Source organism: Rhinichthys klamathensis, unplaced genomic scaffold (assembly GCF_029890125.1).
Source record: "Rhinichthys klamathensis goyatoka isolate OS25496 unplaced genomic scaffold, OSU_Roscu_1.1 h1tg000490l_1, whole genome shotgun sequence".
Lineage (NCBI taxonomy): Eukaryota > Metazoa > Chordata > Actinopteri > Cypriniformes > Leuciscidae > Rhinichthys > Rhinichthys klamathensis.
In genome coordinates, this window is record NW_026606976.1 from 85,001 (window position 1) to 101,586 (window position 16,586).

Genomic DNA, 16,586 nt, shown 5'->3' on the forward strand with positions numbered 1-16,586 from the left:
TTAAATGTTATAATACGGTTCAAAATAAAAAATAAACTAACGTACATTTTTTACAACCTAAACTTTTAAATGTTACAATAGGGTTCAAAATAAACTACAATTAAAAAAATAATAATAATGTTAATTTATACAACTTGAAATGTTAAATGTTATAATACGGTTCATAATAAAAACATAAACTAAAATTAATTAATACAACCTAAACTTTTAAATGTTACAATGGGGTTAAAAATAAATTATAACACAATAAAATAAATGTATACCAACTTGAAATGTTAAATATTACAAAAGGGTTAAAAATAAAAAAAAATATAATAAAATAAAATGTTAATTTATACAAGCTAAAATGTTGCAACAGGGATGAAAAATATATAAAATTTAAATAAAATAAAATAAATAGGTAATTTATACAACTTGTATTAAATGTTACAACAGGGATATAAAAAGAAAAAAAAAAGAAAAGTGAATTTATACAACTTGGCATGTTAGTATCAATTTTAACAATGTCTATTATAGCAAACGTGTACACTGTATTTATCAAGATTGCATAATTATATCGGTTTTACTGCTTTTTATATTTGTATTGTTCATTGTAATCTTTTATTGTTGTTTTATTGTTTTTCTTTTTAGGTAGACAATTTTAAGATCTGTCCAGGGACAACAGATGAAAAATAGCCTTTTGGCTAATTCTGGTGTATTTACAGTAATGTCAATTAATGTACACTGTCCCTGTCAAATAAATTAATAAAATTAAATTATAATAAGGTTCATAATAAAGAAAAGGATTTTTTTTTTAATTTATACAAATTTATACAAAAAAATCTAGTAAGACAAATGTATACAAACTGAAAGGTTAAATGTTATAACTAGAAATAATAAATGTTCATAATAAAACAAAATAAATGTACCAAGCATTACCTAATCCACCCAAACCTAGCATTCCAGTAGAGTGTTATTAGTGGCGTATACATCAGGAGTCAGCGGAGGCCGAGCTCACAGTAATTCCTCATGGCAGTGTCAGGGGAGAAGGTCTTCTGCTAGTCAGGGCGCACTTAAAGATTTAGTGAGTTCTGCTTTAATTCCTAATGACGCAGCATTAGAGTTAATGGCAGGGGAACGGATTTTACAATTCATGCAGAATGTTATTATTTATTTTAGCGTTGTAATAATTATAGCATCAGCGTAACCCTGCAAGCGAACCCATTCGCTCTGGAGGGATGTTTCGTCTTCAGCCAAGGTGTTCTGCACATTTAAAGCTCATTTACCACGGAAAAGAGAAGGAAAAGACAGATCGGATCAGCGACAAACACAAAAACAGACGAGAGAGGAACAGAAGGACCCCTGCGTGAAGGGTAATTAACACCGTAAGGAGTTTTCAGCAGCGAAGAACGTCCTGTAAGAGGTGTGTGTGTGTGTGTGTGTGTGTGTGTGTGTGAGCCTCGGGGGAGACAGACTGTGTGTGTGTGTGTGTGTGTGTCGTCTCAGACCTGGACATGCCGAGCCTTCTGCAGGCGCTTTCAGGAGAAAACTGTGTCTGTGTTGTTCACAGGAAAATCTACAGTTCTGATTATATCCACGCAAGCGAGACGGTGGTCATCAGGAGATCTGATAGCCTTCATCAACTACACAGACACGCACACACACGCAAACTCACACACACACACACACACACACACACACACACACACACACATAAACTCTCTCACACACACACACACGCAAACTCATACGCACACACACACACAGACACACACGCAAACTCATACGCACACACACACACAGACACACACGCAAACTAACACGCACACACACACACACACACGGACAGACACGCACACACACGCACACACACACACACACACACACACACAGACAGACAAAGACACACAGACACGCACGCGCACACACACGCGGACACACACACACACACAGACAAAGAAACACAGACATGCACGCGCGCACACACGCGGACACACACACACACAGACACAGACACACAAACTCACACGCACACATACACATACACAGACACACACACACACACATGCACACGCAAACACACACACACACACACACACACACACACACACACACACACACACACACACACACACACACGCACGCACGCACAACCTTTAGTCTCCATCAAATACTGAGATACAACCAAGCAGAACTATTAGAAACTCTTCTTAAAGGTACAGTGCACTGTTTATATTTTTGAAATAAGTCTCTTCTGCTCACCAAGGCTGCATTTATTTGAACAAAAATAATTGTGAAATATTATTACAATTTAAAATAACTGGTGAATATATAGTAAAGTGTAATTTATTCCTGTGATCAAAGCTGAGTTTTCAGCATCATTACTCCAGTCTTAAGTGTCGTCACATGGGTATGGAGTGAATTATGTGCCATAATTAAACAAATCCAGCATTTTGCAAACAAACTCGATCTGCTTTGCAAAGGACAACTCGACATTGCTTTCTGTTTGTTTGCGAGTCGAGTTTTCCTTTGCAAAGCAGATCGAGTTTGTTTGCAAAATGCTGGATTTGTTAGTTTAATTATGGCATATAATTCACTCCACACCCCCAACATGATCCTTCAGAAATCAGTATAATATGATGATTTGATGATCAAGAAACATTTATGATTATTATCAATGTTGAAAACAGTTGTGCTGCTTCATATTTCTGTGGAAACTTATACATTTTATTGTATTTTTCAGGATTCATTGATAAATAAAGAGTTCAAAAGAACAGCATTTATTTGAAATAGAATCTTGTGTAACATTATAAATGTCTTTACTGTCACTTTTGATCAATTTAATGCGTCCTTGCTGAATAAAAGTATTCAGGGCTTGACATCAACACCCGGCAAATGCCAAATGTGTGTGTATTTCATCAGTGGTGTGTAACGCAGTCACTCCTCTAGCCACTTTGGCGGGTTGAATTTTATATATAATATACATTTTTCAATTGTAGTCTTTTAAAAAGGAATCTGAAATAATAAACTAAGTGCAATGTAGTGTTGTCAAAAATATATAGATTTTTTTGACACATATCGATACTGGAATATCTGAAACTCTTCCACAGGAAACACAATACCAGCTGCTCTTTCTCTCTCTCTCATCTCTCCGACAGATTTACTCCAGATGAATATTATTGGTGTTACAGGGATTGAATTTTGACGAGAAATTGCGCGTATCGAGTATAATTGTACTCATTCCTACAGATTTTGTGCTCACACCCAAAGTGCATTATTATTATTTATATTAGGCAGAGTTATTTTTCGTTGCTTACTGCGCTTAAACACTCAAATACACACAAAATAATATCACGCCGGTCTTGGCGAGTCTTCACGTACACACAGTCAGTTATGTTTTACACAGTGAATGTAAACATTTGAGAAAGAAAACGCATATGTAACAGTATAACGGATCCGTGCGTCAGCTCTTAAAGTGACAGTAGCCTAATATACCCGCTGCCAAATTATGAGATAATATTAAAAATATCTATATGGCAGTTTTCCCCCATGGTATCGATGTCAAAATGGTGGCCAGTGGAAACGCTGAGTGGCTTGTAACTTTGGAAAACCACGAGTCACAGTGGCGGATGAGCAAAAAAGTGAATGTCAAGTGCCAACTTGTAACTTGTATTTATAAACAGGGTGAGTTTCAGGAGCTCATTCAAAGAGCAGCATCGAACGAGCGTTGCATCGCATCCAGGCAGTCGAGGCTACGAGGTTTCTCTGGCATTACTATGATCAACTACATCAAACCCAGACCGATCGCAAAGCACATACAGTTCAAAATATACCCCAGTCTCCCTATAGTCCTCCTCTCTGTTCCTCCACTGAAATCAATAGTGTTTGGAAAAATGAATTATAGGGTACACTGGAAACGCTAATCACAGACTAACCGATGGTTCGCCCTTGGACTAAATGTCTTGCATACTAAACCACAGTCGCTGGCAAGCAAGCAAGCCATTTTATTTGCTAATTAGGCAATTAATTTGACTGGATATGGCAGCGGAACCGCCGGTGAAGGCAAAACTGCTGTATTATCAGTAACGAGACCCGTGTGTGTGTGTGTGTGTGTGTGAGGGATGGAGACAGGGAGAGTGTTGGGAAATGAGAAGGCTGCTGTTCACACTGATGATTTGTGAGCTGTTTCCAGGACTCTAAGGTTACACATCATCACCCAGCATGAACCCAGACCTGAGGGTTTTATGCCAGCTGTCTGTGGGTTTGGGTAACATCGACCCGCCACTGGAAACAAATGCTCCACGATTTCTACCAGAAGCAAGGTAAAAAAATATATATTATTTTTTTTATTATTATTTTACAATATATGTGTATTTTATAATAATTATATAATGTATAATTATTTGGCATATTTAAATACACACACATGCATGTATATATTTAAGAAAAATGTTAGCCTGGTTAAAACCAGACCATTCTCAGTTGTAACTGAGTTATGGTCTGGCAAAGCGTCATAGACAAATCATTTGCAGAGGGGCGTCACCAACGGACGTCGCGGATAGACCTAAACCCAATCAGAGCGATGAAGGAGATGACGTATGCAGAGAAACATCTCCGAGTGTTGTTCTTTGCTCGGTTTTTAACTAAAAGGAAACGTTCAAATCGCTTAAAACAGACGCGATAGCTGATTCGAACGAGTGATGTTCGACGGCGGCATCCATCTTTGTAATGTAGGCTACAAAATCTGCTTCAAAATCCCAGTGCTGTCGTCATCGTGTAAAGCCCGCCCCAACGTTTCTGATTGGTGCCGCGATTTCGGCGGACTGAAAATGAGCTTGAATGAGCTCTTTGCCAGACTAACTTTCAGAGCAAATCTAAATTTGCCGGAAGTTGTCTGGGTTTTCCCAGGCTAGAAAAAAGTGCTATTTACATATAAAATATGTATATTCAGTGTTCCCCTACATTAATTCTGCAGTGCTGGTCCGCCACACCAAAAATCATCCCGTGCACACTATTGTGTTATTGTTAAGCCCCACTAAAGGCATACAAAACATTGTAAAGCACCATGAAATTTTCGTGCACTATATTCCAAGACTTCTAGATTCATTCGATAGCATAATGTGAGGTAAAAATGAATATTTAAGTCGTTAAGTTAAAGTTAATGGAAACTCATCTCTACTCCATTCAGCATTTAAACGGTTACGACAGTAACACGACGACACTCTCTTCAAGATCAATGTTCCCATTATTATACTTTATTTGTAGATAAATATCTATGGTTTGCATAAAATAACTTTATCTTGCTGGAGTTTATAGCGCTTTCTAAATCATATTCCTTTCTCCCGGGTGTCTGTTAGATTTAGCACTGGAGTAGAGAGCGCTATGAATTGTTCTTCATGCGCACTGTCACTGAAATTTAAAACTGTTAAAAGAAAAGGCTCAATAAACTGTTGCATAGATAGAATACACTAAGCATCAAATATCTCTTCGCTTTGTGCTTTGAACATTTCAATGCGAAGCGCTGTGACTTCGCGTTGCTTCAAGCGCATCATTCAGCGCACGGGATGCGCATAATCGCCGCCATAGACAGTAAAAGAAATGGACACAGCGACCACATAGACTTCAACGGAGAAAAGTGAAGTCAATTAGAAGCACTCACTTCCTGATGGCTGAGCGACTGCGCCGGCTCACACTGAGCTTGAAGACGGAGATATGACGTGAGCCTGTCTGACAGCTGTACGTCTTCTAGTAGCTGTGCCGAGAGAAATCTGAATCAATCCCTTCCGAATCTCACAGAGCCAGAGAGTGTGAGTATTAGCCGTCCATGAGCAGCAGGAGCAACTTTATGAGTCTCGATGGGCTTCTCCCTTGACTTTATTCCTCCACGTCCCCCCGATTGCCATGAGCTTCTCCTCCTGTCTATACGGTAATTTCTCTACTGTGCGACAGAGAGTCGCGTGTCATGACGCAATCGTTAGCCTGTTTTTACAAAAACTGCTTCTACTGGGCCATAACGTACACAAGGTAATGGAGCCTTTTATACATTGTCGTGTTTGTTTAGAAATAAACAATGGAGAAATGGAGTCTTTAAACGCCTCAGATGTAAAGTTATTCGCTGTCAAAGTGACGCCAAAATGAACGGGAGTCAATGGACTGCTAACAGCAGGCGAAGGCTTGCTAGCCAATGGCGGCCCCCAGGGATATACCGTATTATAATACTTAGGGGAAGGTTAAACACCTGGGTCAAGGGGGCGTGGCCAATGGGAGTATCACTCATGGGCGACGCCCCCTCCCCCTGGGGCAATGGGCCTTGAAAAAATCCTAGAGGAAACACTGATATTTATATATAATATAAATATATACACTTTCTGAAATATATACATGCATGCATGTGTGTGTATTCATATACAAAATGATCATACACAGCACACACACATATATTATTTAAACAAACCTTTATTTGGGATGCGATTAATCGTTGCACAGCCCAAATATATATATTTTTTTATCTATATCTATCCGTAACCTTGACGACTGGAGAAACACAGTGTCAAATCTGATGGACCGGCACTAACAGGTAATGGAGTGAGTCAGCGCTTTGGCTCAGGATGGATTCAACTCAACACTGAAATGAACACATCGGCAAATCGATCAGTTGTGCTCTCCTGATGGACGTTTGCTGCCTGTTCACATGATCTAAACTAAAACTGTAACGTTATTAGATGAATACATCTTGATAAACATTATTTAGACAGCTTAAATGTTAGCGCACAAGCCAACGAATAAAAATCAGCTCCACAGAGTTTTGATCTCACAGCTGATGAATTAAAAGAGAGAAGTAGAGGACGTTAAAAACACATTTCTGTCAAGAGTTCAATTGGTAGTTAACTCATAAATTTCTATAAGTGAGGCAAACTGCTGTTTAAGGACATAAGAGATAAAGTCCAAGCATGAATCGATAATTGTAAAATAACAGCAGATTCCTCCAAACCCAGAGCCGAACAGAGACATGAGCAGCTCCCTCTGCTGGCAGACTCTCACACTGACTCTCCTTCTCTCTCTTCTTCACCTCCGCTACGTGATCATCAGCTTTGTGTGTGTGTGTCACGCTACAGTTACACCAGTGCTCATCACTGTTACTGCTGTAATTCACTGGCATCATTAGACAAGCTAGTAAAACACACACCGACTCCAATAAAAGAACTAATTAACCGGAATAAATCTAGAGAAGATGAAGAGGGAGAAAAAGAAACTTCACACAGATGAAACATTTCAGTCTTTGAGAAACTATCTATCTATCTATCTATCTATCTATCTATCTATCTATCTATCTATCTATCTATCTATCTATCTATCTATCTATCTATCTGTCTATCTATGCTGACAGTATTATAAGGCTAATTGTGCATGTTTGTGTGCTCAGGTTTTTCAGTATTAGGGAATGTTGTGTGTGTGTGTGTGTGTGTGTTGCAGGTAAAAGAGATGAATGTAGTGTTTGCTGAGGTTTTAATTGTGTCTCATTGGAAGCGGCCCTAGAGAGCATCAATCAGCAGTAATTGTGTGTGTGTGGTTTCACGCTTGGCTAATTTGAAAGTTATAATAAGCTGATGACTAAACCTAAATCAATAGCCCTTTATCGACCACACACACACACGCAGAAGGCTGCGCGTGAGACGTATTTATAATATATCTGAAGGTTGAGTTCACTCTATGAGTCATAATTAAACTCCAGAGACACAAACTGATGACAAAGAGTGAGAGTCAGCCATCAGATATATTATACATGCTTGATGTATAATATACATGTGTGTGTGTGTGTGTATGTGTGTGTGGGCATGTTTATCTATACTTGTGAGGACCAAATGTCTCCACAAGGATAATAAAACTTGAGATTCCCTACTGTGTGAAGACTTTTTGCTGGTCCTCACCAGGGAAATTGATTAATAAACATAATAAAATGTGATTTTTGAAAATGTAGAAATGCAGAAAGTTTTGTGTGATGGGTAGGTCGGGTTAGTGTGTGTGTGTGTGTGTGTGTGTGATGGGTAGGTTTAGGGGTCGGGTTAGTGTGTGTGTGTGTGTGTGATGGGTAGGTTTAGGGGTCGGGTTAGTGTGTGTGTGTGTGTGTGTGTGTGTGTGTGTGGAGTACTGGACCAGTCTGAAACTCCAGGGAAAGTTGGCAAAACTGCCCTGTGCGGACCACTCCGTATCACACACCATCTACAGCAATGCCACCATCAGTGAGGAGATCGTCATCTTCTGTGTGAAAGCACGTCTGCAGGTTCTTCCTACAAAATACAACCTATCGCTGTGGTTCCCCTCCACCCACTCGCCCCTCTGCATGCTGCATGCCCCCCCTCAACACCTGGAGTCAGTAGCCCACATCATGAACAGTTGCTCAGCACTGAAAGGACTGTATATTGCCAGACACGACAGACTCGTGGACCTCATTGCTGCTCAGATTCCCTGTGTGGCTGATGAGCATATTTTTAAACACACTACTGTACAGTCCGAATGGTTCAACTCTCCTGCAAACACTTTCTTAGGAATGGCTAATACGCCCGATATTGTTAACATCTCTCAGAATGGCAAAAAAGTTACACTGTTTGAGGTGTCATGTGCATTTGACTTGTTTATGGAGGAGTCTTACTGCTCTAAGATTCTAAAATATCAGTCATTGATATCGACCATTGAGAACCTTGGGTACAGATGCCGACTTATAGTGCTAGTGTTTGGTAGCCTAGGTCATGTACACAGGCTGGCGGTCCGTGGACTTTGTATTGGGGGGATTTCTAAAACAAGGGCCAAACAGTTGGCAAAGTACTGCTCAATCTCAGCAACTATAGGAAGCATGTTTATTTGGAAAAGACGATGTTTCCTGTATCCTTAGAACTCTTAACCCTTAGTAATTCATAACAATGTGCTGATTTGTTTTAATCTGTTGGATTATTCAAAAAATTTGATTCCAAATGAAATTAACTTGTAATGTGGAATCAAATAAAGTATATAAAATGTGATGGGTAGGTTTAGAGGTCGAGTTAGTGTGTGTTTGTGTGTGTGTGTGTGTGTGTGTGTGTGTGTGAGATGGGTAGGTGTAGGGGTCGGGTTAGTGTGTGTGTGTGTGTGTGTGTGTGTGTGTGTGTGATAGGTAGGTTTAGTGTGTGTGGTGTGTGTGTGTGTGTGTGTGTGTGATGGGTAGGTGTAGGGGTCAGGTTAGTGTGTGTGTGTGTGTGTGTGTGTGTGTGTGTGTGTGTGTTGGGTAGGTTTAGTGTGTGTGTGTGTGTGATGGGTAGGTTTAGTGTGTGTGTGTGTGATGGGTAAGTGTAGGGGTCAGGTTAGTGTGTGTGTGTGTGTGTGTGTGTGTGTGTGTGTGTGTGTGTGTGTGTCGTCTCTCTCTGCACTTACCCAAAGCTTGAGAGGCAAATGCTGCCATCGCACTCTGTAAGCGATCCGGCCGTAACGCCTGGACCACCAACACCTGAGAAAGAAACAGGAATAAAGAGTAAGTTTAATCTGAGCACTCTGATTGGTGCGTTCTGTTGATTGACAGCTGACCTGCTGGAAGAGGGAGATCTTCTTGGCAATGGGAGGCGGGACTTCCTGTTCACAGCAGGAACTGCGTGAGAATGTGAGCCACAGGTCTGCGTCGTCCAGACAGAGAGACTGATACAACATCGGAAAGGTGCTCTGGAGAGACACGGAGAGAAACCGACTAGTCAACATACTAGAGAAAGACAGAAACATCAGTTCTAATAGTCAAACATCTGGAGCAGAGAGATTAACCAAGGACCCTGTGAAATTTGTTTTATTTTTTCACAAAATCTGCATTTTTCCATTTAAATTTTTCTGGATTCCGTTTTTTCCCCCCTGTTCAAACGGTTTGGGATTTAATGTTTTAATTTTTATTTAATGGGTAAATAAAAATGTTGTAATCAAAAAGAATGTCTAATTAATTGAAAACAAAACATTAATACAATTTAACAATTTATTTAAAAAGAAAAAACATTTTTAGGACCATATGAAATGATTTTTTAATTTTTTTAAAGAAATTCTGTGTGTTTTAATGTTTCTGGATTCATGGTTTAATACAAATTTATTATCAAAAATTGTGGTAAATATAGGCATAAAACATTTTAAAAAATCTGTTAAAATGTAATCAAATTTTATTTGGACAAATAAAGTGCTGTCCAACAGAGGTTTACTGTTAAAGTTAAAACAGAGAAGAAAAATCAGGGCTCCAGACTAACTTTTTGCCTTGGTTGCACTGGTGCGCCTAACTTTTTTATTTAGGTGCACCAGCACAAAATTTAGGTGCACTAAAAATTTTCCTCGTCTCGCGTCGCCTTTAACACCACAATTTCAAGGTCACCTTTTTATCACGCTCCATATACATTCATATATATTATGTAAATGCTTTTAAACAAGAATAAGAATAATAAGGTGTAGGGTTTTTTTGGTTTTTTTTTGCACAATTATACTGTATATAAAAATATAAATCTTTAAAAAAACATTTAAAGTGCTGTTTTTACATTGTTCAAGTTATGGCAGGGTATTGACACAAATTTCACAATTCGATTCAATATGGATTATTTTGGATATCAGGTACAATACATGGCAAATTTTCTCAAGGAAAACAAATCTCTCAACTAATGCTGTAAACTATGGGAGTCAGTTGTAGCCCACTATGCTTCATTAGCCTACTATAATATTGAAGGTAAAAATGACCTGATTTGTACACAAACACCTAAATTACACTTTTATTTATTTTTATAATAATAAAGTTATATGCACCGATCCACATTTTTTCACTTCCGATCCGATCCCGATACCTGAATTTGGATATCGGCCGATACCGATACTTTTCCGATACCAGAGCTGTGTTTGCTTTAATATTATTATTATCATTATTGTTGATTTTATATGATGCTGAAATAAACTCCTCTCTACAGGCAAGTATGATATGTACGTATGTATGCATGTATGTCAATATATATATATTAGTGCTGGGCAACGATTAAAAAATTTAATCGCGATTAATCGCATGATTTTCTTGCGATTAATCGCGATTAATCGCATTGTTATGCGCAAAATTGAATAATGAATTCTAGTGTATTGAGCACTTTTGATTTAAATGTACTGCTACAAAAGTGCAATAACATGTGGTTTGCAAAAACTTTAAACAAATAAGGTGCTTTTATACCAGCAGTATTCCCTTTACACAGTATCAATAAAATATTTCTTGTAAATCTCAACTTAAACATTAATGTAATCAAATCAAATATTTAAACAAAGCTATTTGCCACTGCCAGGGCATTACCTTTTATCTAGCTTGTTAAAACGAGTCCAGTTTTCTTTTTTTTTCTTTTTTTCTGAACAGGTATCTTGTATCAGGGAGCAGCAGAAACAGTCTATGTAGTCAAAGGGTCATGATCACTAGATATAAGTCGACCAACGTTACTTCTCTGATAGCAGCTTAGGTTTGGTCATGGCATGCCATGGTTTCCCACGTAAGATTACATTAAACAGAGGTAAAGCCCAATTTATACTTCTGCATCGAACTCACGCCGTAGCTGTGTAGCGCGCGTACCCTGACGTGCATCTCTCCAAAAATGTAACGTCAATTCTACACGTACCGCAAGCGCTGTGATTGCTAGAACCGCTCCCCGGGTTTCACACTCTCCCTCATGTGTAATTGCGCGTCAACGCGGACAACGACGCAGATATATAAATGAAAACCAACGCGTTGTCTATAGCGTAGAGGCTCCGGCGTAAGTCCGACGCAGAAGTATAAATCAGCCTAGAGTGAGGTGAAGTGGTCGAGCACAGGTGCAGCGACAAGCGGGTGCGTTCCTGTGAAACTGTTGCAGTCATGCTCGCCTCACGCACGCGCCCGCGCGTTGCCGAAGTTGAATTGTCTAACTTTTTTGTACACGACGCGCAGCACAAATCATTGGAAGAGAGACTGATCCTCGGCTCGCTGTTTGTGAGTTTCCAGAATCTAAATAGTTATCAGGCCATCAACAGGAGGGAATTCACATGGCAGAGCATCCCCGCTAAACTAAACGCAGGCCTATCAGGTAAAGTTATGTATAATTTTAATTTAAATTAAAAAGGCTACAGCTGCGTAGCGCACAGAAGCCGGTGCCATGGTTACTATCTATAGAGCGCCTGTCATTCACTCGCGGAGCGCTGTCTCCCTTTCTGTTCACCTGAGAGAACCTGCCAAAGCCTCTCCACTGCTTGTTTGGGTAGGTTATTTGCTGGCTGACCAACATCCCACCCCTCCTGTGATCATGGTTTGACTGTAGGCCTATGTGTATTCAGAGGCAGTGAGCAACGGACTTTCAAAAACAAAAACAAAAAAACCTCTGCGTTAACGCGCGATAAAAAAATTGTCGGCATTAATTAATAAATGCGTTAACGCGATAATAACGCGTTAACTTGCCCAGCACTAATATATATATATATATATATATATATATATATATATATATATATATATATATATATATATATATATATATATATATATATATATATTAAACAATAGATAAACAAAAGATAGACAATTAAACAAAGATACACATTATACAGGCCTACACAGTGCTTTAATTTCAGGAAGGTCTACTAACATTATTCAGGTATGGTCTAAAAATAATTATAATAAAGTAATCAAAAGTAAAATAGCACTGCAAAGTTTATCATAGATAGATTTATGCTTATTAAAGCTAAAGTTATTCATTCAAGAGCTGTGAGTGATTTTCTCTTTGCCTTTTGTTGTTTGATTCTCGAATGAATGAATGAATGAATGAATGAATGAATGAATGAATGAATGAATGAATGAGGCATTTATATAGCGCTTTCAAATGTACTACTGTACACCCAAAGCGCTTTACAATCATATCAGGGGGTCTCTCCTCAACCAGCACCAGTGTGCAGCATCCACTTGGATGATGCGACGGCAGCCACAGTACAACGGCGCCAGTGCGCTCACCACACACCAGCTATAGTTGGAGAGGAGAGAGAGTGATAGAGCCAATTCAGTGGATGGGGATTATTAGGAGGCCATGATTGGCAGGGGCCAATGGGTGGAATGTGGCCAGGACACCGGGGTAATACCCCTACTCTTTACGAGAAGTGCCATGGGATTTTTAATGACCACAGAGAGTCAGGGCCTCGGTTTAACGTCTCATCCGAAGGTTTAACGTCTCATTACTGATTCTCAGTAATGGAGCAATCGTCAGCATGTTTATTAGACTGCTTCCCCTTTAAGAACGAGTGCACCATATTTTCTCCCAACTATTTCCATAACTACGTCCATTTTAGACAAACTGTTTAAGTGAATCTCCAAGCCGGTCATTTTGACATTTTTGTGTAGGCTACATTTGATCGTTTAGACGTGCATATGAAGCCCAAAGTATAATGTGCTTGTCTCGTTGCGGTCTGTTTCGAAGCGCGCGCCGCGGGAACAGCTTCTCTTGCGCAGATTTTTGTGCTTTTAATAGCTTTTTTTATTATTAAAAGCGTCCCGCAATTTAGCAACAGTAGAGACTGCATTTTACAACAATCACCGATCATGCTGATGGGCTGTCGTGTTGTGCGCGCTGTGGCACCGCGTGAGAGATCTCTCTCTCTTTCTCTTCTGGACTGCGAATAGCAAACATGCATCACAGACAAATGGTTTAATTAATACGGCTTTGCAAACATTGCATTTTGCTGTCTTGCTCTGCTGTGGTGTTTCCAGTGTGAAGTATTTCCACCATAGGATTTCCACACAGCGAACATGTTGGCAGCTCAATGCTATCCTGCTAGCTGGCTGCAAACTGCGGAATGGATTTCCTGAGGGGGGGTCTCTGTGTCTCATTGAGCCGCACCTCCGTTCAGGATATCCATTCCACAGTTTGCAGCCAGCTAGCAGACTAGCCGGCGGGCCGCGGGAATCACTTTTGGAGTCGTTTCAGCAGACTACGTTAAAGCGCAGACATGGCTCATGGATATCGGATATCTCCGCAGGTTGGATCGGGAAAATCCGATACGTGAATTACGCTGGTATCGGTCCCGATACCGATACTGGATCGGATCGGCCCCATCCCTAAATATAAACATTTAAATGGTGGCTGCATAAAAACTTGCCAGATTTTTTCAAACAACATGCATTAAATATTGAAAAACATTAAAAATTATAATGAATATGCAATATGGTGCATATATTTGGCAAAATGCTACTCTCTAGAGTTAATTTTTCTAGCTAGCTAACGAGTTTATGGGCACTGGATATGTTTTTTCTGAGGTAAGTTAAATGTGACGTTACATTACATTGTTTACAAGCGTTTTACTGATGTCTTTCCACGGTTGAAACACTGATTGAGCGATTCCATGTGAAAGATACGGATTTCGATAAGTTGTACTCTATCTTTTAGCACACTTTCAGATGCTCTTTCATGTTTATTTCGCGTTGTAACTGTTATTATTAAGGCGGAAGAGAAGATCATGTGCGCGCCGCGCTGCTTCTTCTCTTGAGCTGAGCTGAGCCAGAGCGATCTCACGCCACAGCGTCGACTCAACACACTATTTATGTTTTTGAATTTCATAAGAAAATGGACCTAATTTGAAATCTGAGACTTTGTTTCATATCAATAGTAACAAAGCACAAAGATTATTGCGATTTATTGGATGGGATGCTCGCTACAATGTTCCATTCATTCATCAACTGAAAACAGCATAGCCCAACCGGTTCGTAAAAATGAGAATCGATTAAAATCGAGAAATCAATATTTTTCACCTAGCCCTAGTTCAAGTAGCCTACAGTTTTAAAAGTTTCTTCGTCGTCTGTTTTCTTGCGTTTATTTAGCTGATGCTGCTGATTGCCGTAACTAATTCTCTGGTGCTCACGTCGCAATTTATTTCAATCACACAGCACAGAGCATTTTAGAGCATTTTCAGCACGGAGCATAACCAAAGCCAATCAGAGGCAAAGACCCTCCCAATCTCTATCTCTGATTGGTTTAGACCACGATATGATCCAACCATGCGTGCAAGGAGAACAAAAGACTCGTTTGTGGAGAGGCAACGGATGCGATCATGCGAGAACGTTATTAGGTGCACTGGTGCGACCTAGGAAAAAATTGAGTCGCACCCTTACAAATTTTGCATGTGCGACCAAATTGGTCGCACTTTAGAGCCCTGAAAATGTTGATATTCCTTAAAAAAATAAAGTTTTTAAAACTTCATTATTAATATTATTTTGATCATTATTACCTTGAGAAGTACATTCTACTATAAAATAGTAGTGCTGTCAAACGATTAAAATATTTAATCACGATTAATCGCATTAGTGTCATAGTTAACTCGCGATTAATCACATTAATGTCATAGTTAACTCGCGATTAATCGCATTAATGGCGTAGCTAATTCGCGATTAATCGCATTAATGTCATAGTTAACTCGCGATTAATTGCATTAATGTTGTAGTTAACTCGCGGTTAATCGCATTAATGGCGTAGCTAACTCGCGATTAATCGCATTAATGTCATAGTTAACTCGCGATTAATCACATTAGTGTCATAGTTAACTCGCGAATAATCACATTAATGTCATAGTTAACTCGCGATTAATCGCGTTAATGGCGTAGCTAACTCGCGATTAATCGCATTAATGTCATAGTTAACTCGCGATTAATTGCATTAATGTTGTAGTTAACTCGCGGTTAATCGCATTAGTGTCGTAGTTAACTCGCGATTAATCGCATTAATGTCATAGTTAACTCGCGATTAATCACATTAATGTCATAGTTAACTCGCGATTAATCACATTTATGTCATAGTTAACTCACGATAAATCGCATTAATGTCATAGTTAACTCGCGATTAATCACATTAATGTCATAGTTAACTCGCGATTAATCACATTAATGTCCTAGTTAACTCGCGATTAATCGCATTAATGTCATAGTTGACTCGCGATTAATCACATTAATGTCATAGTTAACTCGCGATTAATCGCATTAATGTCATAGTTGACTCGCGATTAATCACATTAATGTCGTAGTTAACTCGCGATTAATCACATTAATGTCATAGTTAACTCGCGATTAATCACACATTTTTATCTATTCTAAATGTCTCTTGATTTCTTTTTGTCCCATTATTTTTTCCAATTTTAATGCTCTTCAACATGAAAAAGTGGATCGGCTTGCTTTGTGCAAATGTTTTTTTATTGAAAACAACATTGACATATACTGTGTTCAATTTCACACTAACATTCTTGGAGCAAATAATCTCTCACACAATGTAACACTGTCCATCAATAAAAGGGTGAAAGAAATACTGACGAGGTCCTGATATTGACGAGGGGGCGGAGAATTCGCATCAGCTGTGTGTGTGTGTGCTTGGCCATCAATGATAGCTCAGTTCACAATGACAAAAAAATCATTTGGCAACTTTCCATTCAGAATCTTATTGGCATCCATTTCGGGTTTGCGTTAACGCCGTTAATAACGCGTTTAACTGACAGCCCTATAAAATAGTTATATATTTCTGTCATAATTACTTCAAGTTGAACTAAACTTTTATTTTGACAGGTTGTGGTAAAGCCCTTTAAGTGTCTAT

At 39.1% G+C, this 16,586-nt stretch overlaps 1 protein-coding gene across 1 annotated transcript in view; it reads right to left on the bottom strand.

Moving 5' to 3' along the window:
- LOC130072481 (cytoplasmic dynein 2 heavy chain 1) overlaps positions 1-16,586 on the bottom strand; it is a 124,206-nt gene that overhangs the window by 25,838 nt on the left and 81,782 nt on the right. Inside the window, exons 75-76 of the mRNA XM_056237603.1 lie at positions 9,535-9,666; positions 9,385-9,457 (exon numbers count right to left, since the gene is read on the bottom strand). Coding sequence (XP_056093578.1) covers positions 9,385-9,457; positions 9,535-9,666 — 205 coding nt within the window. The remainder of the gene's footprint in view (positions 1-9,384; positions 9,458-9,534; positions 9,667-16,586) is intronic.